At 33.1% G+C, this 27,962-nt stretch overlaps 1 protein-coding gene across 7 annotated transcripts in view; it reads right to left on the bottom strand.

The window, feature by feature from the left end:
* Positions 1-27,962, bottom strand: part of LOC126777150 (focal adhesion kinase 1) — a 168,481-nt gene that overhangs the window by 30,751 nt on the left and 109,768 nt on the right. For 2 of the 7 annotated variants that reach the window (XM_050500072.1, XM_050500067.1), the window contains exon 1: positions 1,717-2,351. The exons of 4 other annotated variants lie outside the window; for them this stretch is intronic. In XM_050500072.1, coding sequence (XP_050356029.1) covers positions 1,717-2,153 — 437 coding nt within the window. In that variant the 5' untranslated portion in view covers positions 2,154-2,351. Of the gene's footprint in view, positions 1-1,716; positions 2,352-27,962 lie in introns of those variants that run through there. One more of the 7 variants, XM_050500066.1, reaches the window with a different exon arrangement.

Below are 27,962 nucleotides of genomic sequence, written 5' to 3'. Positions count from 1 at the left end.
CAGAAATTTGTGAAATAATTGATTAAAAACAAAAACTTGTCAGTTGTTCATTAGGAATTCTGAATCATAAAAATGTAATTATTTTAAATACCATCATTAGCTACAGTTAGTGACGTCATTAGTTAAACAATGAGCTGTATTAAGTTCTAACACTTTGTAAGTAATTAAAGCTTATGTTTTTTGCTAACTATGACATAGTGTCACTTACTTTTAAATATAAAAATCACAATAACGTTCAGTTATCGTCTAACGTTAATTACAATAAAAAGGCCTTCAAATAAATTTGATTTGAATAAAACAACTATATTATATTATTTTTTAATATTTTATAGGTAAACATAAATTAAATTATTGAACCTGTGAATAATATAAGGGAAGTAAAAACTGTTTTACATATCTATATATATAATAATAATGTCCTCCAGACTTATTTCGGCCACGGCGGCCAATCTCAAGAAAGATTAGCCTATGCAGGAGATATTATAGTGCACAAGTGTGTGCGCAAACACAGGTGCACTTTCTATTCCTGAACTGTCATAATCCAATTGGACGGTAATCCTACACGATCGAAAAGAGTTCAGGTGCAGGACCAACGGTTTTACGTGCTTTCCGAAGCACAGGAGTGTACACACTTCCAACTTCCAGACTCCGGGCTGCTACTGAGAATTTTCTGACAGAAAAACCCAATAGCTTCTATTGGCCCGACCTGGGTATTGAACCAAATACCTGCGGGTTTGTGGCCTTACATCAAGCCACTAGAACAACGAGGCAGTCTACATATATATATAAGCGAAATACCACTGATTGACTTGATATAGTTATTCTTTTCGCAACGTAGACTCTCGCTAAAAACAGATTTTACGCAAATCATATCCACTATTTTTCTTATTTAACCGCGCGAAACCGGGACAATTAGCTCGTACATTTATAAATTACAAAATTAAATGCAGTTTTTATCGGAAACAAACGCCAATATTTTACACCTTTACTCTGTGGTCGTCGTTAGTACATATACAATATCTTACTTTACATAAATTTATGTGACGACGGGAGTAACTGATAATAGGAATAAATATAGACACATTTCGCAGACCAAAAAATAAAGAACGATACATATATGATGTACATAACTGTAATTCGATACGTGCAACTGCACATATTAAACTAAGTCATCATTAATACAAACATCGTTTATATTGAATGAAGATTTAATAGTTAATCATCTCAAACATAGGCAGAATCATAAATCAATGTTAATTTGAATCTATCGAATTCCATCGCAAACAGTTGAAGGTGAATTTAATATCGCTTATTTCAGCCTTCAAAATATCGCCCACTCGCCGCCCACGTCGTCGAGCAAGGTGGAGACATTTACGATAACGAATGTAAGGGAAAGTGTACGAATTAATTAATTCCAGTCATCAGTAACTTGATTACGTTAAGATGTAATTGAGCAACGTAAACTTCTTATGTGTCTGAGAAACTGGATCCATTTGCAGACAAAACGTACAGATTATTCAATAAGATAAGATAACAATTTGGGCCCTAAATAGTATCCCAATATTAATTAATAATAATTAATATATATTATTGATACTCCATCAATAATTTTGAAAACAATAAATCCTTATCTAAATTATTTTCTTATTCTTATTTCATTAGGTCATATAAAAAAATATTCACGCACATTTGGTATTTTAAATATAAATAACGAACCTTTTTGATCGAACCCTGGTGTATCTCCATGTGTTACTGCTATAGTGTCCTGAACTTGAAGGGCAGAGTAACAGCTGGAGACTGTTCGGCCTGGGCTGCCTTTGTTTCTTCGATCTCAATTTCACAACGTCATCCTTTTTACTTTCTTTAACTGGTGGCTTCTTAGAATCTACATTCCATCTACACTTATCTTCTAGACTGTTCCTTAGTTCTATTTCTTCTTCCAGATTCAAATGATCTAACTTATCATTAATGAAACTTCTAGATCGTAACAAATCTGGCGTTTCGTCAATTCTTCCATGCTTTCGTATTTCGATCGGCGATGTCGGAGGTCGTCTCGGTTCGAATACGACTTTTGAATATTCGCTGCTACGACGCCATAAACGCGGGGATAATGGCCAAAACCGCCCATTGGGCTGTGCAGACTCCATTACCATTTTTTTAACACTTTTTATTTCTTTTTTATTTTAATAATACACTTAAACTTTCAATATAAAATTAACACTGCGACTTTATCGATGTTTATCACTGTATAAACGATATTGAGTTACCAGTAGTAATGAATAATATTACACTTATTGCATACAAGTTTAGCGAAACACGTAATCGTATTGAAGACAAACGTGCGTGATATCCGAAAGTAATTCATTGACTATATGAGGTTGGAGCGAAATGTGCATAACAGTCCCCCACCAAGGTACCCGATCACACGTTACGCCTACGAATTCTAGATAAAACCGAATGATAGGAATGAATCAAGTGTCACGCATCACAATAAGGTATCATACATACCTTCCGATGAATGGAAATAACAATAGCTTATCAGATAAATGAATGCTACTGGAGTATTCGAACCGGATACCGGATTAAGGGCTATGATTTGAATCATAAACGCGTCTCTTTTGTCTATTAATATCATTGAATTGGTTATGATTTATAATGAATCGATTTTTATATTATAATTTTAATACATTAATATATTTAATTGTTGTCTAGAAAAGATCGGTACTTAGCGACGAGACCGCCTTATTTTGCATCTTAAATATTTTACGTTATTAATAATGTACAATAATAATGTATTTATATCTTGGAAGTTTATTGTAAATAAAGATTATTATTATTATTATTTTTATAATTGTTTCTTCCTTCATTATCTAATTATTTTGTAATCGGGTTTTTACCAAAACTATCCTTAGTAATTCAAGGAAGTATTTCTTTTCACTTCCGAGAAACGTGTATGTTTTTCGAGAAATTGATGAATGAAACACGCAGAAGATTACGCTATCGATAAAGATAATTTTAGCAAACAGTTGACATTGATTTACTGAGGCTTATCGCAATTGATTTGCCGCATAGTCTGCTGGTAATAAGGGTGTCATAGACTCCTGCACGCATTTCATAATGCATTTTAGATACGATTGTTTCGTAAAATGAAGCTTTATAAGTTAATATTTTATCGAATTATTTCAAAATGACGCATGCGAATGGATTGGATTCGATTTGATGTTTATCTTGGATGAAGTACTTACAACGGTAATTTGCATAATTAGTTATTGTTATTATTATGTCAATTTTTATTTTTACAAAATTTAAAACACATAATAAACTGTAAGCTTTATTAACCTTAATGTAACAGTATATAGTATGTCCCACTGCTGGGCTAAAGACTCATTTTGTTGTTAAGGAAAAGGTTTGGAGCTTAATCCACCGCACAACTCCTATGCGGATTGGTGAATAAACGTGTATTTCAGTATTTCAATCAGTATTTCATTCGCCACGTGCAGGTTTCTTTACGATGTTTTCTTTCACCACTAAGCACGAGATGAATTATAAAAACAAATTAAGCACGTGAAAATTCAGTAGTGCTTGCCCGGGTTGGAACTCGGAATCATCGGTTAAGATTCAGGTCTTCTAAGCATTCGGCCATCACGACTTACCTAACCACAACGATTAGAGATTATATGATATAACACATATAGTTGTTTTGTTGAGAATTAAACTATTTATTAAATTTCTTAAATTATTATTATAGTTATTATATTTATCACAACAATTTACGAGAGAGTAGTACTACTCTCGGTCACTCTTAAAATCCAATGTGAGAGCAACCAGAAAAGTAGAGAACGGGACGAGTCCACACTCCAGTGCTGCTGAGGATTTTTTAACGGATAAACCCAATAACTCGTTGAAAGCTTGAACTAGGGTTTGAACCTAGAACCTCGAGATCTACAGCATTAAGCTAGCCAGTAGACCAACGAAGCAGTCAATCTACCTCCTTTGTATAAATAATATGCTTCACCATGAATTAGTTAAGCGTCAGATTTCCCACAATCTTTTCAAGCATCTGCATCAAAAAGGGATAACAATAAAATGGCTACTGTATATAATGGGTCACGGTAGGATGTATTCGAATAACGTTGCATACTAAATGATCGCTCAGGAAACGGCGACAGGACGTAATCTATTCGCAATTTTAATACTGATGTACTGTGGATAAATATTGGAATTGTCTGTTAGCACCGCTTATAATAACATCATAAACATTCTACGATATTAACGATTATGATAATATTTTAAATAGCAAATCTGTTTTATTACATACCACGCACAAATTTACTATTTTTTTTTGTTATAAATATGACGTTGTATTGTAATACCGTAGCCTATTTCAAGATTGCTAATGAAATAAAAACTAAAAAAATCGCTCCTTTTTTGACACGTCATAAAAAGTAGTACCGCAAAATAACAAAGTATATAACTATGCTCCCCTTATCTTTTCTTACATTTTTAGAAAAACGTTTTTTTGTTTAAATTATTGTAAGCCCCGGAAAATTCAGTGGTGCTTGCCCGGGTTTGAACCCACGATCATCGGTTAAGATTCACGCGTTCTTACCACTAGGCCATCTCGGCAATTGTGTGCTTAATTTGTGTTTATAATTCATCTCGTGCTTAACGGTGAAGGAAAACATCGTGAGGAAACCTGCATGTGTCTAATTTCATTGAAATTCTGCCACATGTGTATTCTACCAACCCGCATTGGAGCAGCGTGGTGGAATAAGCTCCAAACCTTCTCCTCAAAAGGGAGAGGAGGCCTTAGCCCAGCAGTGGGACATTAACAGGCTGTTACTGTTACTATAAGCCCCGGAAAGTACCAGAATCATAATTAGCGAAGGTAGAGCTGCACCAACATTGTTGTATGTCGCAGGCTGCAGTGTAAATGTTTTATGCATAATTGCTATCATGTTGGTAATGTAAACAAGACAAGTTTTATTTAATAGTTAATAAAATGAATTACATTGTCTAAGAAGTTAATCATTTCGAATCCTAATTTTATATTGGAGTTCTAAATGTAGATCAGATATATACATATATTAGATTTGTGAATTCAGATTCGTCCATTAATGTTCCCTTGCTAGACAAAGACCTTACGTTAAGAATATAATTAGGGACTATAATTCCCAACTTTCTACATTTTTCTTCACTAGTGATCACAAATAGAACTTAAACAAAAACTAGACTTCACTTGGCTTAACACCCTTCTGTTATGATCCACGTGTTTCGTACACTGGGACATCCTGGCAGACCATTTATGTCATAAACATATTCAATAAGGCATAATTATATGACAGAAAGTATTGCAACGGAATACCAATGAAGTAGGTATATTAGTCTGGTGATAAATAATCTACAAAAAAGGCCGCCTAATGTAGAAGCCGCAGGAAGCCTGCTTGAATCACAGGAAATAAACGTATATACATTGTATAGACATTGTCATTTCTATGAGTCCCTGAGTCAGACGGCTCGATTCTCGAAATCAACGAACCCGATTGAGACATTAGGGTATTACGTATGTACATACAAATAGTATAGGACCGAATGACAGACCAATTACGGTGTTAGGAACTTGTTCTGATAGTAAAATTGGAAATGTCATGTCAGTTTAACTAAATTTATTTTAATAGAATTAATATATTCGACTTGGTGTATTTGCGATTTTTTAATATATGATGATGTATGATGAGTAGATCTCTGTGGCTAAAACACATAAATCTGTATGTGTTGGATAAAAATCTGCCACACGTTGCACGAGATGAATTATAAGCTCAAATAAAAAACATACAAATTGAGTGGAGCCTGGGTTTTTTTATATATATAAGCTAGCGCTTGACTGTTATCACACCTGAGAAAGAGAAAGTGATGATACAGTGTAAGATGGAGCGCGCTTGCCTAGAAGATGCCTAGAAGAAGTTTTCAAATGGTCCATCAAATAAATGAGACCAATCCCATAGCAGGTGCGACGTGTACGAGCTATATACTTCCGCATCAAATAAATGATATTTGATGCAGAAGTATATAGCTCGTTATGTATGACAATATTTTATAAATACTATCACATCCTTCCAGCAGACATTCTAAGTAATCACTCAATGATATTTTGTCCCAGAAATAAAACAGGGGAACTCGCATACAATAGCCGGAACAAACAATACAGACAACGTAATTGGTAACATTGATATACTTACCTCATTATTACGAGCGAGCAATTTTGATCACTATTGACTTGAATTTTTACAGACCATTTTCGTTTGATCAGTTGTTGGTAATTTTGTGCATTAAACGTGGGACGCAAAACATGCTACATAATATGGTGCACCTAATATCGTATTCATTGTGATCGAATGACAGTTGCTCGGAAATTGGAAGACGATACACGTACTACATAACAATGCATTGGCTGCGTTGGCGGTGAATGAAAACATCCAAGATATTCTGCCAAATGTGAATCAACCAACCTGGATCGGATAAACTCTTAAGCTTCTCAAAAGGAATCCCAGACAGTCATCATCAGGCTACACGGTTTTAGGCACACAAGCCGTTCATATAAATTACTATTTCATATGTGAAGAAATCGAATGAACAGAACTTGCAAATATATTATCTACTGGATTTAAACTGTAAACAAATAGATAATTTAGATCTTGAGACACATTCGTATTTTTTATATATATAATATTTTATAAATATTTTACACATGGTAAGTTTTAACTCAACGTACTTATATAATACTAACTGACCCGTGCCCACTTCGTTATGCGGTAAACATCTTTATTTGTGATCGATTGGTCGAACATTAATAAAATGTCTCGCGTATTTGATTTTTTAAATTATCTTTTGAACTATGCAACTAAGAAACAAACTGTAAAAACGAATTTTATCTAAATAAAATTTCCTTAGTAATGAAACTATTTATTTCTAAATAGATTGATTAATTTTGTATATGAAAAAAACCGTCTAATAGAAATATCACTCAATAGATTGCGACACGGTCGCGGTTCCATACCTCTGTCGTATTATCTCTATAACCATTGGTCCAAAGTATATGCAGTAAAAGGGAAAAGTATTTTGTTTAAAACACTTGAGACGATAAGTTTACATATTTTGATAAGAATTCTTAATTGTTGATAATATGACTAATAAACATGACCTAACGATTTAAATTCATTTTTAAATATAAAAAATTACTTTTTGTTTCTTAAATATAAAAGTTAGACATATGCTGTCGCTGAATTTTTTGTGGGCATTATCAAGCTCTACAACTTTTTTATAGAACTCAATCATATATTTCTCATCGTTAAGGCAGCGTTCGTAAGAAACGTTTTCGTTCGACCGTTTTTTCTACGACTTACTTTGCAAATACCACTACCACGAAAAAGTCTTTTCATTTTTATGGTTAATATATTTCCTTTGATGCTCACAAATGATGTGATTTTCTTTTGGTAAAATAATTAATTAATTAATTAAGTAGATCCAGAGATTACACCTTACAACCTCACAAACTTTACCTCTTTATAATAATAGTATAAATTTGTTTCTAGTGACAATTAATTAACATATAATATCAATATAATCTTTTTAGGTAAACCATGAACTTTAAATTATTGGTCTACTAAACTATTTTAAATAATATTCTAATTTATATAGGCCTAATTGAGAGCAGACAAAATGTTCATGTTGTAAATATCATAGCTTTAATATATTAGATGGTCATCATCATCACCAAGTACCATTTTTTAATGGATTTTAAGAAAGCAATTGCTTCACATTGTAATATTTTGTCACTATCGTTTGTAGACTCTTTACAAAAAACACGTGATATAAGATGTTATGTGCTTTCTATTTATCATCATACTGACACTGACAGCCTAAATCAAAGCGAATCGCAGTGTATTTCTGCGATTCGCTTTGATTTTTGAATTGCTATTTGGCGGTACAATAACTGGTACCAGGCGGTTTTGTTCAAAGCCTACCACGAACTTTGTTATTGCTAAAAACATCGACCCTAATCAGAACGATGACAAAATAAAACAAAATCGTATAAAACTTGTATACTCAATAAATCGTTTGAATCCGCCTGTCATTTCCCATCATACATCACGTCCCAAAGTCTGCTAACGATTTGAATTTAATGGCACGCACGATGCGAATATCGAAATCTTGACAAATGGTAGAGAACCTGTATGATGGACGGCGTCAATCATTTCGTAAAAATAATTTATTTTTACAAAAATAGAGGTTCCTCTAAATGGAATTTGTTCATCCTAAAAAATGTATACCACTGAAATTAAAGCTGAACATAGTTTCGACATTGATAACAATTCATATATAATTGATCGATTACGTCACAAAGAACCGAATGAGATCCGGGTACCGAGGAAATAGGCTTATATCAATACAATTTTAGTTTGAATACCCGCCAATTCGCATTAGAGAAACGTGATGAAATAAGCTCAAAACCTTTTACGTGAGAGCCCTTCGTCAGATTTTACCTTTAATTTTGGGTCTATATAAAACTCAATTTCTATACCTACTTAACGTATGAGTTCTGATACAAGCAAGTATTATATAAGCAAGCTTATTTATAGAACAGGTATAGTAAAAATGAATATGTATGTAAGTATACATAGATTGTATTAATCAATAAACAATTTACGGCGAGAAAAATCCATATTTGTTAGATTGCGTATCAATACGTCATTACGTATACATACATACATATATGTATATCGCATTTATTAATACAATAATAGACATATTAGCTAGGTTATAAAAATGTTCTTCTTTTGCCTAGCGTTTTCCCGGCCTAGTAACGCCAGGGGCCGCTTTCCTGCTAGGTTAAAAAATAAATTATAAAATTTCAAATATGGAACAAGCATTCCATTTCAATTTAACAACGTACCTATTTCTCTGTCTGTGTTACTTTAGCGTTTTACAAGCGCTATTTCCCGCTGCAAAGTTTATATACGATTATGTAAGATAAACTGTACCAAGTTTTGTTTTGAGACGTGTCTGTTTGTACGGGGAACCGTAACAGACAAACTAAAGTGCTTTGTGATTCTAATGATAAAGAAGCTTGTTGTTGCGAACTATTCCGAACGTAATATATGGATTATTTACTATGCCGTTGTATATTACACAAAACATAAAAGTAATCCTTATATATATAACCGAAATACAACTGATTGACTGACTCAACACGAAATCGCCAAAACTAAAGGTCCGAATTACTTGCAATTTAACATAGTTGTAACTTTCGCGACGTAGATGCTTACTAAGAACGGATTTTACGCAAATTCTATAAACAATCATTTCAAGTTCATCAAATCAATCAAAGTTTTTAACTAAAATTAAAGGACCCGCGACCTGGTATTCTATTTTGTTTAAATACATGTACGAAGCCACGGTCAACTACTCAAGTATATAAGCGGAATTTTATATATATAACAGATTTGTGAGCGTTAGCGCATTCTGAGAAAGGCCTATGTGTAGCAGTAGATTGCGATTGGCTGATAATGATGTATTTTATTGCAGAATTAATATTGTGTCTTTTTATTTGTATTGCTAGATGTATTGAATGATATAATTTAATTATAACCTAAATTTGAAGGACAATCTCAAGGAAAAATCAACCAATGAGCGGTAACGGAGATTTCAATTAAAACTAATATTTGACAAGAGTTTTTTTCTGTCAGAATATTTAAACTTATGTCACAGTATTAATTTTCATCAAATCATTAAGCTAAGAATTGAATTGGAAATTAGCAACAGTGTATACGTAATCAAAGAGGAAATCCACGAAATTGCATTGAACAAAAAATAGGACCATTAAAAATATTATAAAAGAACGTTGATAGCTACTCCAAAAAGAATTTGAAATAAGTTGTTACTGAAAAAAAAATGAATAATTTAATTATAAAGTTTCATTAAACTCGTTGAAACATAACAATGTTTACTTGTATTTTAAATAATAAAATAATTGTTAAAATTAAAATTGAATTAAATGACTACGTCAAAAGAAAATAATAATTTCAATATTTTACTTTCATGTGTGTGCCATAAAAATTAATATAGTATGTCCCCAGTGCGTTCTTCTCCTGTCAAACCAGATCACAGCAACTCGAAGTATTTACTGTTTAGCGGTAGAATAGCTGACGAGAGGGTGGTACGTACACAGGTTTGTTCGCAAGAAGTCTTACAATGAATAAACACTTTACTAAATACGTAAAGTAAATGTTGGACAAATCTTATCACAGTTGGACAAAGTTAGGACCTTTTGTAGGCGAAGGATTGAAGCCCAATCCACCGCACTACTCCAATGCGGGTGAATACACATGTAGTATGTTTTTAATTTTTTTATCACGATGTTTTCTTTAACCGGCAAACAGTTAAGCAAATTAACATATTCGGTTGCGATTCATGTATTCTAACCACTCAACACACTTTAAAAACGTTTAGTTTAGTTTTTTTTTTAATTGCAATAATTTATTTGTTAGTAGATGACATCACACCGATGTCGTGATAAACACCCGGCGAGTGAGCGTGACTCAAGTACCAACTTACAGTTAAGTGCTCGAGAGCTTTACAAGCGCAAATAAAGGTTAAAGGTTGGATTTTTCTAGCTTTAAAGTATTAATTCTGCTAAAGTAACAAATGTACATTCGTACTACTGGTTCTATTGTCTTATAGATTATAATATAGTATTTAGTTTTATCTCACACTGCTCATCATCTATGAGGAGACGTTTTTTAATGTAATGCCTATCTAAACTACTAAGCCAATATACTTGTATATGTAAGACCATAATAATTAAGTCCATTTAAAATCAGTAACATCCCGTGAATGACCCCCTGCTGGGCTAAGGCCTCCTCTCCCTTTTTGGGGAGAAGGTTTGGAGCTTATTCCACCACGCTTCTCCATTGCGGGTTGGTGGAATACATGTGTGGCAGAATTTCAGTGAAATTAGACACACGCAGGTTTCCTCACGATGTTTTCCTTCACCGTCAAACTCGAGATGAATTCTAATCACAAATTAAGCACATGAAAATTCATTGGTACTTGCGCGGAATTGAACCCACGATCATCGGTTAAGATTCATGCGTTCTTACCACTAGGCCATGTCGGTTTAAAATCACAAAAAAGTACCCATATAATAATTGTAATACGTCAAATAACATACAACTTGCGACAATTGACTTTTATTCATTGCATTATTCTGCAGTTAAATATGTTTACAACCGACTTGAAAATAGGTTTATGTATATCGTTATAATATAATACCAATCCGTCCCGGCTGCATATGGGTAGAATAAGGAACTGCGCTTCTAGACATTATATTAAAATACAAATATACAAAATAAAATCTTGTATTTCTTCGCAGATATGCAGAAAAACACCAGTTTCATAACAATCAGATGATTAGTTCGGCAACGTATAGCGAACAAAAATACAAACATTCATATTTATTTATATACATATTTTCCACTAAAACTTTTTGGTTTTTAGACCGATTTCGATGATTCTTTTTGCGCTGGAATCGATACAGCTCCAAGGTGATTCCGTATCAATTTTATTAGTATTGGACGTCATTAAGTCGGTTATATTTATTGTATGACAATTATCTCAAATATATTTCATAGCTGTTTTATATATCTATAGTAAATGATAAATATTTTATTACTCTTAAAGTCTATTTATAATAAAACTTAAATTGCAACTCGTAAAACGCTTGGTTCTCAGAATGTTATTTTAATTACATTAATTATCATTATTAATTAATAAGATTGAAAACTCTTTGAATTTTCAATCTTATTTTGAATCATTCGATAATTTAACTTCGTATAATTTAGAGTTGAAATGATTGACATTAAGTTATTAATGTTGTTTCTGTTGTTTTCCTAATGGCGAAATCATCATATAATGATTAATAATAATTGTTTGACAGTTCAATTATCATTGCAATTTTTACAATAAATTACTGGATAAAAGTAATGATGTCTTCTTTTAAATCTAACTTCCAAACATCGGCATACTAATGAGAATTTCTTAACAAATAAACTGCAACCTTATAAACTAGCCACGAAACCGACGATAAAGTAAATTTTTACAACATTATAATATTATAAATGCGAAAATAACTCAGTCTATCTCTTACGCTTTAGCGGCTAAACTACCGGTATAAAGTAAGATTCAACCCCAAGAAGTCGCGGGCGAAAACTAGTTTGAATTAAAAACGAAATAAAACACTCAAATCATTATTACTACCTGAGGTTTAATTAACGCCGAGCGATGCGAACGGGAAACAACTAATTCAATAAATATTAACAGTATCAATTTCTAAAATCATTTACAATATTCCACGAGAGACCATTAAAGTGTTGTGTTGTTTATTATTTATCAGCGAAACGTTATTAGATACGGGTTTGGAACTGAGCCAAGGGATGCGCTGAATCAGAACAGCAATCAAAAATGTTGAAGATATTTCCACGGTATGTACTACGATTGTTACATTTATTTTAAAGAGACGAAATAAAAGATCGTTGAAAACATTTGGAAAGAAATCCTATCTCATATAAGTGACACTAAAAATGCGATGCGTTCAAATATATAGAGCTATTCTGTAAGAATGAAACATGAAAAAGTATTATGCGACATCTATATTAATATTACAAACGCGAAAATAATCAATCTTTAACGACTAAGCTGAATCGATTTTGATGAAATTTGGTATGAAGTAAGTTTGAACCCTAAGGAAGCACATAGGCATATTTAAAACCCGCAAAACGCGAGCGAAAACTATTTAAGTATAACAATTCCTTACACCGTACAACAGTAATATTTAACTTAGTATATTATTCTAAAGCAATAACTGCATAAAACCGCAAGATCATTAAAACGAGCGTAGCGATGTCGTTTATTATTTATTAGCGAGTGAGACTGGAGCATCGCCAAAGGATCCGATGAATCAGAACAGGGAATTCCTGTAACCGAGCTCGTTTGTGTCATAGCGACGTCGATGTTACGCTTCCTCGATGTTCAGCCTTTGTTTTCAAATGTATTTTATACATTACTAAACTATGTACCCTATGTATTAAAGAAGTTTTGTTGTATTTATGATTCATCTCGTGCTCGGCGGTACAGGAAAATATCGCAAGGAATTCTGCATATATTGGATGAAAATCTACACGCAAATCCCGGATAGCAGCAGATAATATCGAAAACCTTCGAAACTCGAAACTTCTCAAAAGGGGAAGAGATCTTCGTCTAAAACGAGGAAAATTTGAGATTTCACCCGCAACTTACTTTTGGGACACAATTTTATTTTACCGTTTTTTCTATCTACAACAAATAAGTACTTATTTACTTTTTTCGTGTTGCACGTATTTAACGAATTATTCTAAAGATATATAATATATTTATATAAATAAATAAAAGATTAGCATGTTTGTTGTTTACATTTTATTAAGAGGATGTTATTAATAATATGGTACTTTTTAATAATATAAACAATATTATTAAAAAGTACAACAAAAATTATAATTTTTTTTCGAATTCGAATTAGGCCTCAACACCAGATTTATTTGAAAACTTGGAATAAAAAAAATAATCATTGTTTTAGAGAATTAATACTATGCTTATCGCACAAGTTTCATACTAATTCTTTATACCACTTTTACTCAAGTGTATTAGAACCTTCAAGCTTGTTATTAGCATGAGTGTAAAACAAAACTCCTACTTTCTAGCGAGAAAGGGTCCATAGCAATTCACCCTTCCATATAACACTTCTGACTTGTTTATAAACCATCATAAAACTCAAGCAATTTAATTATTCATAATAACGTCATAAGTTGATAGATCGTTTACTTATTTAAACTTGTCACCAATGTATGTCATTTGATTATAAGGTCAGCAGTGATCTTTTCGCAAAAACATGACACGACATTTCTTTTTCTTGAAAATATTTGTTATTCACGCATACAATTTGAGAAATAACACAATCATCGTTTTTATCAAATGCAAAGTCAGATGTTATAAATGTTGAAACGTTTATTGGTTTTGAAAGAGAAAATACAAATACGAAAGAAGAAAATACCGTATATGAAGTAACTAATGGAGAAGCAGGACGTGCAAAGTAAACAGCGGGATATGACCGAAACTCAGTTACAGCAATTTAGCTAATGGACGAGTCACACCCAGAAATTGGAGAAACACACACACTGAATTAAATGCGACAAATGAAAGACGTTTTTAAATAGATAAGAATATTTCTTAAAGGGACATAATCAAATATTTTTTTTTTTTATAGAATAGGAAGGTGGACGAGCATATGGGCCACCTGATGGTAAGTGGTCACCAAACGCCCTTTGACATTGGCATTGTAAGAAATGTCAACCATCGCTTATAGCCAATGCGCCACCAACCTTGGGAACTAAGATTTTATGTCCCTTGTGCCTGTAATTACACTGGCTCACTCACCCTTTAAACCGGAACACAACAATATCAAGTATTGCTGTTTTGCGGTAGAATATCTAATGAGTGGGTGGTACCTACCTAGACGAGCTTGCACAAAGCCCTACCACCAGTAGACATAATAATAATAATAACAATAACAATAATAATAATTAATATATCCTGGGACATTTTTTCACACACGCCCATTTGATCCCAAATTAAGCTTGTACAAAGCTTATGATATGGAAACCAGACAACTGATATACGTATACTACTTTTTCTTTTGTAAATACATACTGGTGTAATTATCTATATATAATTACACCCAGACTCAGGACAAACATACATGTTCATGCACACAAATGACTGTCCTGGGTGGGAATCGAACCCACAACCTTCGGCGTGAAAGGCAAGTATCTACCAACCACGCCAACCGGCCCGTCAACAAATAGTATTTAAGAGATGATGAACATTTCTTGTAAACAGTTATTTAATATAAATTTATATATAACGAAATAAAACGGAGAAAAGACAATTTTTTTGAGACAAATATGAAAGTAGAGTTAACTCATGAATATTACTTGTCAAAGTCACGATTAATGTATTAAAGGGACATGCAATTGGTATAATGCTATATGCCTACGACATCATATTATACAATAGTAATCATTTCTTTATGTTAATTACATTTTGCTATTACATTTCGTATACAATTGAATACACAAAATATGTATAATAATTTATACAATAAATTATTTAGGAAATAATACAAGTAAAAACAATAAATTACTATGATTAAGATGTTTTATTTCGATTAGTCTAGTCAAGACTATATTTGTTAGTTGTTGAAGTATATTTTTCGACAGATAAACCCAATAACATTTTATCGACCCGACCTGGGGGTTTGAACCTAGGACCTCGGGGTCTGCAGCCTTCTATCTAGCCGTGAAGTAAATTGGTAGATGTATAAACACATACGCAACCGCACTCACACATAATAATGTCGGTGATTTTGGTAAACACCAAGTCATTCAGCTCATTCGAAAAGATAAATCGATATTTCAGCTTAACTTAATTAAGAAGAAAATATTCCAATCGAATTTATTCCAGGTGATTGACGATTTCTAATATATTTAAACATTTCGACCATACCGCCACCACATTCCGAACCGGTGGTAGCTCTTGATGATTACATATAATATTAGCTTATCGCCGTCCACTGCTGGACGAAAGCCATGATATATTATTATGATATATAAATATATATTATGATATATAAATATATATTATGATATATAAATATATATTATGATATATAATTCTTCGGTATGTGTTCAAGTCATTGAACCCGTTCTTAAAGGTTGGACCGATTTTGATTGTCTATGTTTGGTTTATATTGGATCCCCTAGGTATCGTGTTCCAAATTTTTTTAACAATAAAAAGCTTATTTCACCCGTACCAAGGCGGAACGGACAGTTATTACAGTAGATTTATTCAGTTCCTTTATTATTAAAACAGTAATCATTGGATTATTACCAAACGTTATTAGATATAATGTTATTTACTGATCAATCATCATAAAAGGACGTCAGACGCTGTAATAACTAAAATATCCTGAGTCAGTGGTTCATAAACCGCGGTCCAGGGAACACTAGAGCTTCGTGAAGACACTTCAAATGTTCCACAAGTAACTTAAGTACTTAATAAAATCTATTTGAAAATAAAATTATATTTTTATTTTTATGTTATACATAATAAGATAAAAATTATATCAATTAATTATAAATACAAGAAAACAAAAGCTTTAAAGCACAAGAGTCTATTTGGTGTCAAGCTATGAGTTTTGTTTTTTAAGTTGTTTCTTAAGTTTCATCTTCTGATTCCTTGAATTCAGAAGAGATTGATGCCTGCTTTAAAGTTCCAGGTATCATATTTCTGACAAACAAAATAATTTAACGTTTATACTTCAACGAAGATTAACATCCACTGATCTAGGTTATTAAACTCAACAGTCTACCCGATGACTCACTGACAGTTAGTTAATTGCACATAAAAGAGATGAGGCGATCGATACAGGGCCTGTTGAATGAAATTGGATCGTGCCATCCCAAATTCAATAACTCTGGTGAAACTACGTCAGCGATGACTGTAACCGACTGGAACCGATTTAGAAATTAACAAATTACTATATATCTTTATGATTATTCATTCGCTATAATAATATTATAAATGTGAAAGTATGTAAGCTAGTAAGTATATATATATATATATATATATATATATATATATATATGTATATATAATATTCGATTCATTTGATATATAAATAAGTATTTTTTATTTATTATAGTATTATAGTAACAGCCTGTAAATGTCCCACTGCTGGGCTAAGGCCTCCTCTCCCTATTTGAGGAGAAGGTTTGGAGCTTATTCCACCACGCTGCTCCAATGCGGGTTGGTGGAATACACATGTGGCAGAATTTCGATGAAATTAGACACATGCAGGTTTCCTCACGATGTTTTCCTTCACCGAAAAGCACGAGATGAATTATAAACAGAAATTAAGCACATGAAAATTCAGAGGTGCTTGCCCGGGTTTGAACCCACGTTCATCGGTTAAGATTCACGCGTTCTTACCACTGGGCCATCTCGACTTAAGTATTTTACCAACTGGTATTTAATTTATTTTTTAAATTAATAAATTGTTCCTATTCATGGGTCGAAACGTTTATTCGGAATCTGTCAATTTCTTTAAACTTTCCTATTATTTATAATATTAGCTGTTACCTAGTCACATAAGAGGGATGCTGTCCTATAATTAAGGAATCGGATAGATATATAACTATTGTAATGTATGCTCACGATGTGTATTCCTTGTTGGAGATCTTAATAAAAGAAAAAAAAGGAGGTAGAAAAAAAAAGTTTCGCGCCTGGTACTTGATAAAGCGGCAAATTTCATTGATGTAAAAACAGTGAACGATCAAAGTAATTAAGATAGCCGGCGGTGATAAGATTTCTTCATAAACGTCGCTCGCATACCGCATCTCCCGTCGAAAGTTATTCCAAACTGGTCAGACACCGAACGAGTACATAGGCTGGGATCATACTTATAACAAATACGAAGTATCATTTTATTACTATATAGAGTAATAATAATTAATTGTGTTATAAGAATTTACTTGTGGTAGGGCTTTGTGCAAGCTCGTCTGGGTGGGTACCACCCACTCATCAGATATTCTACCGCAAAACAGCAGTACTTGTTATTGTTGTGTTCCGTTTTGAAGGATGAGTGAGCCAGTGTAATTACAGGCACAAGGGACATAAAATCTTAGTTCCCAAGGTTGGTGGCGCATTGGCTATGTAACCGATGGTTGACATTGATTTACAATGCCAATGTCTAAGGGCGTTGGTGACCACATATCAACAGGTGGCCTATATGCTCGTCCGCCTTCTTATTCTATAAAAAAAAGATTCAAATAATAACAATAAACTTTTCTAATTAATTCAAAACATTCAGATCACATTCAATTCAATACATGTAATGATTCGTTTTTCCTTTCTTAGATTCTAGATTAAAACGATACTTGCTATTCTTGATTAGCCAAGATGTCCCAGTGGTAAGAACGCGTGAATCTTAACCGATGAACGTGGGTTCAAACCCGGGCAAGCAACACTGAATTTTCATGTGCTTAATTTTTGATTATAATTCATCTCGTGCTTTACGGTGACGGAAAACATCGCGAGGAAACCTGCATGTGTCTAATTTTACTGAAATTCTGCCACATGAGTATTCCACAAACCAGCGTAGTGGAATAAGCTCCATACTTCTCCTCAAAAAGGGAGACAGGAGGCCATAGCCCAGCAGAGGGCATTCACAGGCTGTTACTGTAACTATTCTACAGTTCTTTTCGGTAACAACTCACTTTATTACTCATCCTTGAAATATTGACATATAGTTTGACTGACATATACATTGCCATGTAAATATATTTGCATATGCATATATTCTTGTAATGTTATAATTATTATGGTCAATGTCGAGTATCACATTTTGACATTTCACGATCGTTTCCTGCGGTGAGTTTCGAGTTTGCTCTTACAAAACAGCCCTTGTACTGACACATGTTTACAGAATAAAACACGTAAACTTGTATTTGCGGGGTTTAAGCCCACGTTGTTCTGTTTAATTTGTCACGTTCACATCCACGGCGTCATCTCGGTATGATATCTTATGGTGACGAAACCAATTGTGACTGACAATGGTCGTGAATAAAAAAAAACAACAATTTATTTGTTTTTGATACATTAAATAATAATATAAATATAGGGACCTCTAGACCGATTTCGGCCACGGCGACCAATCTCAAGAGAGATTAGCCAACTACGCAGGAGATATTATAGTGCACAAATGTGTGCGCAAACAAAGGTGCACTCTCTATTCTCTAACTCTCATAATCCGATGGGACGGCAATCTGACACGACCGGAAAGAGTTCAGGCGCAGGACCAACTTCCAGACTCCGGGCTGCTACTGAGAATTTTCTGATAGAAAAACCCAATACATTTTATTTGCCCGACCTGTTAATTGAACCCAGGACCTCCGGGTCAGCGGCCTTAAATCTAGCCACTAGACCAACGTGGCAGTCAATACGTGTAGGTATTATACAAATATAATGAGCTTTGTTTGTGACAGTTTTATAAATATAAACATCGTTTGCTCGCGTAAACATGCACAGAAGTGGTTGTCCTCCGCAGTAGCAAGTAAACGTAATTACCCTCTCACTGGTTTTTAAAATAAAAGGACTATGAGTTTTTATTATTGGCAACACCTCCAGTATAAAACCTTTGGTATTTATCATATACATTCAATTTAAAATCATCAAATTCTTAATTGAAAGCTAACTGAATCGTCTCAACAGACATTCAACGATATTCAATAAAAACTTGCCAAATATCAATTTATTTTTATTATAATATCATATATTTCTAATTATTTATTAAACAATCAATGTTGTTCAGAAATAAAATCGTGTGAATCTGCTATTAGACATGCAATTAGAATTTTAGTTTAATTGACATTTTATTAACGAGAAAATGTTATTATGTTTATTCGTTCATTGCATGAATCTCCCTTCTTCAATAATTAGTCGCCTTTAGAAATGAAGTTACACACAAATACTTTTATATATATTAAAAAGCTTATTTTAGCATACTTAGGATTTACAAGAGGATGACCTTACTCGCTTTCCGTGTGTTTATAAGATAATACTGTGACCTTGTTATTATTGCGAGAGATAATAAAACTCGACCAATCAGATAACCACGTTTCCTGTAAGCATTTATTTATTTAAATAAACAAAATAAATCTTCAAATATTCATACACAGTTATTAAGTAACTAGCAAAAGCCACTGACAATTGTCCAGACATAGACATAGTATATATGAGGCCCGCAGAAGCGGGTCAACCGTCGGGACGGCACGGTAGTATGCGCAAGCGATCCCGTGACGTCCCCCGACAAGATGGAGTGGGTACCGCTGGTTTTTTAGTGGGTATTACGGCGCCTTCAGCGCCGGCGAGTCCCACATAGCCCCCACCTCATGTGGGGGAAACACATAAATGTGTTTTTGCAGCGAGAAAAAAAAAGACATAAATATATATATATAAAGCTGTATATATATATACAACTTTCATAGCGATCAGTTGAACGATATACATATACGTTGATGTGCTGCAGCGCTATGTACTGTTGAGTTACAACAAAGATAATATCAAATTCTTCTCCACGAAAAAAAGAGATTTGCCAATTTTTGTTGTAATCGTTCATACGGCGTCGAAGCATGTTAATATCAAATGGACACACCGACATCTATTTTTATATATAAGTTAAAAATGAAGTTACGTTGAAAATAAATATGCATGACATTTAATATGTCGTAGCAATTATATATGATTCATCAACGTTCGATCGATTTATAAAAATCGCATAAATTAAAGATTAAAGAAACCATTTCATAAATAGAATCTCATGTTTTTCAAATTCTAAGATAAAGTCTAGATAAGGGCCACGCGGATACCAATCTGTAGTAGGTGCGGTCATCCAACCTAGTTTTTTTTTAAATTATTCATAAGGACTCAGATGTTAAAATAGGATACCTAACGACATTCTCACAGTAAGAAATATAAGCCAAAAAAATAACAAATCTTAGGACATCATAATTCTAAATATTATTTTATTTCCGATATCATCAGCCAGTTTTTGATTAAAATTATTAATTTCTAAAACTAAATATACCGATAGTTTTTATGAGGTGGACTTTAAATGACACCATCGGCAAAAACGCACAGCTTCCTCTATTACAAACATGAATTTACTAAAACAGTATTAATAAAATAATAACTGACTGACTTATATATGACGTATATGATATGAACGCACATCCCGAACTATCGGGACTAGCATCATGAATCTTTCATAAGGATTCTTTTTACACAGTATGTTAGCACTAAGTTACTAGTTATTGTGTCATATAAAAAAAGAAGTCGAAAACGAAAGACACATAAATTCGAACCCTGAATGAATTATTGACTTATACCAAGAGACAAAAAATAAAATTTTCAAAATACGCGCTCCCAAAAACTTTCATATTCTATTTATTCATCCTTAGGGATTTTATTTTTTACCTCAAATATAAATAGCAAGTATAACCCTGCCAAACAAAATTCCAATCACGGTTCATAAATGAAGATCTGATATAAAAAATTAAATCGAATTCTGTTGTATTTTTTTGTATGTTTCAATACAGAATCGTCATCATTTTTTGAAGTCGCTTAAAAGAAACATAGATTGTAATTGTACTTATAATTCATATAATTATACAACTAATAAATATATAACTAATAATCTAGTTTGAACATCAACCTCAATGACAATCATTTTACCAGCAGGTCAGTCAGTACGGTTATTACATTTTTCACTCCTATCACAAGGAAAACAGAAAATAGCAAAGCGATTAAAAATAAATAATACATATGTATTCTTAAAAAAAAAACTTTGACAATTAAAACCTTGACATATCAAAATGAACGTGTCCAAGCCCTGATCAATCATCGAAATCACCAGTAATGACATGGAAGTAGGTGATTAGCCATGTTTGTTTGTGGGAGGGGTCCCGTCTCACTTATTACTCAAATTAATGACACATTGACCGTCGAATTTTTATTTTTTTAATTTCCTTTTTTCTACTATTTCCGTGTATTTCTGCCGAGGTTACCCGTCGAGTTAACATATAATCATTACATACTTGCAAGAAAATTAAAGTTGTAAAATTAAGTATACGATTAACACGTTCAGTCGAGCAAGAATTTTTACCGTCCTTTTTTATCATAAAAACAATTATCATAACCGCGTTGATTAACCAGTTTTTGTTTCTAGTGATATTAGTAATTTGTAATTACATTTTTGTTAAAAAAAAACACATTTATTACTTCAATTTGTGCTCACTTTATCATTAATCTAATTGGACGGATACACTTATTTAGTCTAGAGCCGAGATGGCCCAGTGGTAAGAACATGTGAATCTTAACCGATGATCGTGGGTTCAAACCCGGGCAAGCACCACTGAATTTTCATGTGCTTAATTTGTGATTATAATTCATCTCGTGCTGCCACATGTGTATTCCACCAACCCGCATTGGAGCAGCTTGGTGGAATAAGCTCCAAACCTTCTCCTCAAAAAGAGGAGAGGAGGCCTTTAGCCCAGCAGTGGGACATTCACAGGTTGTTACGGTAACTTATTTAGTCACCGAATATTATTTAAAATAATATTATATAAAAAACAGAATAGCTGACGCAAGGCATGACGCGTCTGGATAAATTTGCCTGTCTGGTTCAGAATGAGCCACAAAAGACTAATAACGCGCTGGTAGTTTGTTCAACGCAACAAATAATCATAATCATCTTCCGATATTCATAAGTCAACCTAGGCGATAACCTATGCATGTTTGACATTAGCAGTAAAACATTATAATTTATTTTTAATAAAGTAAAATGCTGACAAACGCGCACAAGTTTTCTGTATTAATATTAAAAAAAATATATTTATATATACTTTTTTATGTTAGAGGGGGCAAACGAGCAGGATGCTCACCTGATGGAAAGTGACTACCACCGCCCATGGACACCTGCAACACCCGAAGGCTTGCAGGTGCGTTGCCGGCTTTTAAGGAAAGAGAACGTTCTTTTCTCGAAGGTTTGTATGTCATATCGGTTCGAAAGAGTCGCCGTAATAGAAACAATAATAATATAATAGAAACGTTCGGGGACAGCGAGCCATCATCACTCGAGTAATTTGATACTTTAACTAAATAAACATGAGGTGAACTGGATCTCTGAATCAGCACAGACGTATTTGTATAGATGTTATTTGTTCAACAACAGCCGCTAGCTGTCGTGAGTGTACACATCGTTGGAGTCGTAAATATAATAAGATGACATGAACCTATATTCCACTCGCGTTCACATTCCGCGGTTAAGAATAACTTCATAGATTTGTATCGAAAGAAATACATACTTTTACTAATGTGAAAGCGTTATGGGAATTGAAAAAACTAATATCGCACTGAATCTTTGTATGATTTGAGTTGAATCATAAATATACTTTATCTAAAGCCTTTTAAAGTTAAACAAAATAAATTACATTTAAAGCATCGGTTAAATTAATATTGCTTACATGTATTTATTATATATTGTATAATTATATAAAAAAATCGTATATTAAATAAACATTGATATACATTATTACTCGATAAATAAACGTTGGGTATTCGTTTATTTCCATTCAGAATAAATATTAATGATATTGTATTTGATTAACATACCCTTTTAAATTGGTTTCTACCAATTAAGAAGTAAGAAGTAAAGAGTAATTATCGAGTTACTTTTCAGTTACTCTCGGTATAATCTACGTTGCGGACCGGAGGTAGCTTTACAATAATTTAATTCTTTAACATGACGATTCAAAAGAGTTTATGAGAGCTTACTTAAACTATATTGATATTTTTTAATTTTAACATTTTGCATATTACTTGCCTTTTTTATTATAAACTAAATTCAAATAAAGTACAGTAGCAGCCTGTGAATGTCCCACTGCTGGGCTAAGCCCTCCTCTCCCTTTTTCAGGAGAAGGTTTGGAGCTTATTCTACCACGCTGCTCCAGTGGAACACACATGTAGCAGAATTTCAGTGAAATTTGACACATGCAGGTTTCCTCACGACGTTTTCGTTCACCGTCAAGCACGAGATGAATAACAAACACAAATTAAGCACATGTAAATTCAGTGGTGCTTGCCCGAGTTTGAACCCACGATCATCGGTTAAGATTCACGCGTTCTTACCACTGGGCCATCTCGGCTTTAAATCCAAATACCTTTCAACAATTTTAATTATTATATTATGTATTATTATGTAATGTTATTAAATATGTTTAATGTTACAAAAAAATATGTTATGAGCGGCTACTAAGTTAAGTTATCTTTTATCTATTTGCATTCTGTGTTTTTCATTTAATAGGAGATAATTAATTATTTTATTGTTATTTATTGTGTCGATATATTCAATTAAGCAATTGAGTTCAGTTTTGGGAACTAAATAAAATAAATATATAAACTAATTCAAATAATCGGCAATAAACAAATCTATGAAGAAAACTTTACAAATATAAACATTTTATTCGATCAAAAATATAAAAAAACCCTTTTAAAATACAATGTTATTTACAATAATCACTTCCAATTGAGGATGAGTTCAGAAGATTCGGAACACATTATACCATAACTCTGCTCAGTTCCTCGATCCGCCGACGCTTCGCGGGTCTCAGAAATGGGTTATTACGTCGGGCCCATAATTTCTAGACGCTTGCGTAAAATCTCTAGTATTACAAGACGTTTGTATTACGACAGACGTGTCTTTAAGCTTTTACGCGAGCTGTGGTTATTTACATCGAATATATTGTTAGGAACGTTTAATATAATCGGCCGAACATCGATGCGAGAGTTGGACAAGAATTGATACTTTTATTATAATAACGTTTCGTTCTCATATTATGGATTATGAAGAAATTATTAGCTTCCAAAAAAATACTCGAAACGTCATGAGATATATAATGCCGTCATCAAGTATTTCAAATAGTTATAGCTATTTCTTACTCTATAAAAAACTATAATTTAAAAATTATACTTAGTAATTAAAACAAAATTATATATAATTTAAAATTAAGCATAATAACGAAATACTGGTGGTAGGGCTTTGTGCAAGCTCGTCTGGGTAGGTACCACCCACTCATCAGATATTCTACCGCAAAACAGCAATACTTGATATTGTTGTGTTCCGGTTTGAAGGGTGAGTGAGCCAGTGTAATTACAGGCACAAGGGACATAAAATCTTAGTTCCCAAGGTTGGTGGCGCATTGGATATGTAAGCGATGGTTGACATTTCTTACAATGCCAATGTCTAAGAGCGTTGGTGACCACTTACCATCAGGTGGCCCATATGCTCGTCCGCCTTCCTTTTCTATAAAAAAAAAAAAAATACGCTAGCATTTAAGAATATCACCTTGAAGAAGTTGCTTTAATAATACTAAATTTTGATGTAGAATTAATCCTTATTCATAAAATAAGAAATGTGTGGTTCGCTTGCTTAAAAGCATAAACGTAACAAGAGTGTTTAAGATTCAAATTCATATAAAATACAGAAGCTACTTCCGTTCGAACACAGAAATACTAACATACATATGTTCGCGTTTTTTTATTAAAGGACAAATTCTGACTATTGATTGGTCATTGTCCAAGGTATATAACAATAATTCCTTTCCAATTAGTTTAAATTTTCACGTATTCATATAGATTTAATGAGATTTTTACATAATAAAGCTAAGAAGTCACTATATCGTTCTCAAATTCCTTTTTAAACGTATCATGTGATATTATAGTTTATTTTTAAAAAAATGTCACCAAGACGAGTTGAGAGTTACTAAACATCGAAACGCAGTCACAATATATTTTCTCCAGAGGAATAACGAAGGCGTCACTATGTCAGTTCAAACCACCGTCCTATTTCCGACTTACTCAAATGAATCACGGAATGACTAACTTCGGAGTTCGGTTAAAAAAAATAATGTGATGTTAACACTGGGTCTACAAATATGAAATACGCTATATTATAAAACAATGACAGTTTAAAAAATATATAAATTTACTTTACTTAATAATTCTATAGGTTTTAATGGATTATATTTATTAATTGTACCCCACTGTATCACCCGTATACAAACATAAGCAGCGATGGAAAACTAGTATAATATAAAAATCAAATGTCTAGAATCATAGGCTGGGTTCGAACCCCGGTTCGGGCCAGTAAAAATTTTTCCCATCAATTTTCAGTAAAAACTCAAAATTTGGAAGTTGGCAGTTAACACTCCTATGCCGCGGAAAGCACGTAAAGCCGGATTATGAGAGAGTGAATAGAGAGTACATCTGTGTTTCAGTCTTATATAAACTCCTTAGTAGTAATATTACCGAAATCGGTCACTAACACATCACTACAAGGAACCACTAGTGCTTTATTTTTAAATTCTTGAGAACAAAAGACTTTCCTTATCTAAATAGTTTGTAAGAAAACTTCCGTAGACTATATCAGTGTTCGAATTAGGAAAGATGTTTTACGACAATATAGTCATAAATTCGTTTTCGGTACCCGACTAAGAGACATTGAGATACAACAGCTGGTTTTAAAGGAGAGATGTTTGAATTTCGAAATAGATTATTTTGTTTAACAAACGATTTTGGTTTAAAAGCTTTTATAGGGGTATACACAACTAGACGCGTTCTGTTTTAAAACAATCTGACCCTTCTAACTATACAAGTATGCTAAGGATTTTTATCTCTTTTTAATGAGATCATCTTTTATTTTAAATACTGAATGGCATTATCGAGACAAAAATGAAACAGAAAGTGAATATCCCACTCATGACATTACCTACTAAAGTATTTGGAGATTGTCCACCATGGTTCTCAAATGCTGGTGGGTAGGTTCATACGTGGCTGGCTTTATATAAGCAGTTACAATATTAGACAAAAAAAAACCCGTGACTTTTGTCACCGGGTTATCTCCGCTATCAACGAGTAAGTGTAATGCTTGCTATATTGAATAAAATTTGAATTTGTATAACATTAAATTATTAATGTTCGCTTTAAAAGCTCCTCATACAAACGGCCTATTGTATTATAAGTTACAATACAATGAAATAATCAGACCAATTCTGAATTTTGGACGTTTTCCAAGTCTCGAATAGACGTTCAAACGTTTAGTTAGGAGAAGTGGCATAGACAAGATTATAATCAATTAAAGATCCTCTACTCTTAGTGGTAATTATGATGCAGGATTATGGTCAAAGCTGTTATTTTACTTAAAGCCGAGATGGCCTAGTGGTTAGAACGCGTGAAACCGATGATTGTGGGTTCAAATTTCATTGAAATTATGCCACATGTGTATTCTAGCAACCTGCATTGGAGCAGCGTGGTGGAATAAACTCCAAACCTTCTCCTCAAAAGGGAGAGAAGGTCATAGCCCTGCAGTGGGACATAAGCAGGCTGTTACTTTACTTTTACTTTGTATTTTACTTAATGACTTGATATTTTCACATTTGTCAATTTCAAACTATATATATATATATATATATATATATATGATGGGTAGATGGTATTCACACATTGTATATATGTTTAAGTTTTTATGTGCCTGCATGTGTTGACTGAAATTCTGACACGTGTACCACCAACATGCATTAGACAAGCATGGTGTTAAAAATTACACCATTAAATATCGTACAACGCATATTTTTAATCGAACTTTAATCGTATTTTTAATGTTATTGTTAAATAAAAGAATTTAAAAAGAAACAATATCGGATAAATATAATATTATTATAAGATAGACGTAACTTAAAAAAAAAAAAAGCCGAGATGGCCCTGTGGTAAGAACGCGTGAATCTTAACCGATGATCGTCGTGGGTTCAAGGGCAAGGGTTCCCGGGCAAGCACCACTGAATTTTCATGTGCTTAATTTGTGATTATAATTCATCTCGTGCTTTACGGTGAAGGAAAACATCGTGAGGAAACCTGCATGTGTCTAATTTCACTGAAGTTCTGCCACATGTGAATTCTACCAACCCGCATTGGAGCAGCGTGGTGGAATAAGCTCCAAACCTTCTCCTCAAAAAGAGGAGAGGAGGCCTTTAGCCCAGCAGTGGGACATTCACAGGCTGTTACGGTACGGTAATTTTATTTTCTGTTTTTGCTCTGCGATCTTATCGCACACGCACGCACGCTTATACTATTCGAATACAAGTAAAATCATTTTCGTTTAGGAATGTTTCATATCAAATCCCTACATATATTTTAATACT

The sequence above is a fragment of the Nymphalis io genome, chromosome 22 (assembly GCF_905147045.1).
Source record: "Nymphalis io chromosome 22, ilAglIoxx1.1, whole genome shotgun sequence".
In the NCBI taxonomy this organism is placed as follows: Eukaryota; Metazoa; Arthropoda; class Insecta; order Lepidoptera; family Nymphalidae; genus Nymphalis; species Nymphalis io.
The sequence above is the reverse complement of the archived record's forward strand: the minus strand, read 5'-3'. Positions and strand labels throughout refer to the sequence as shown.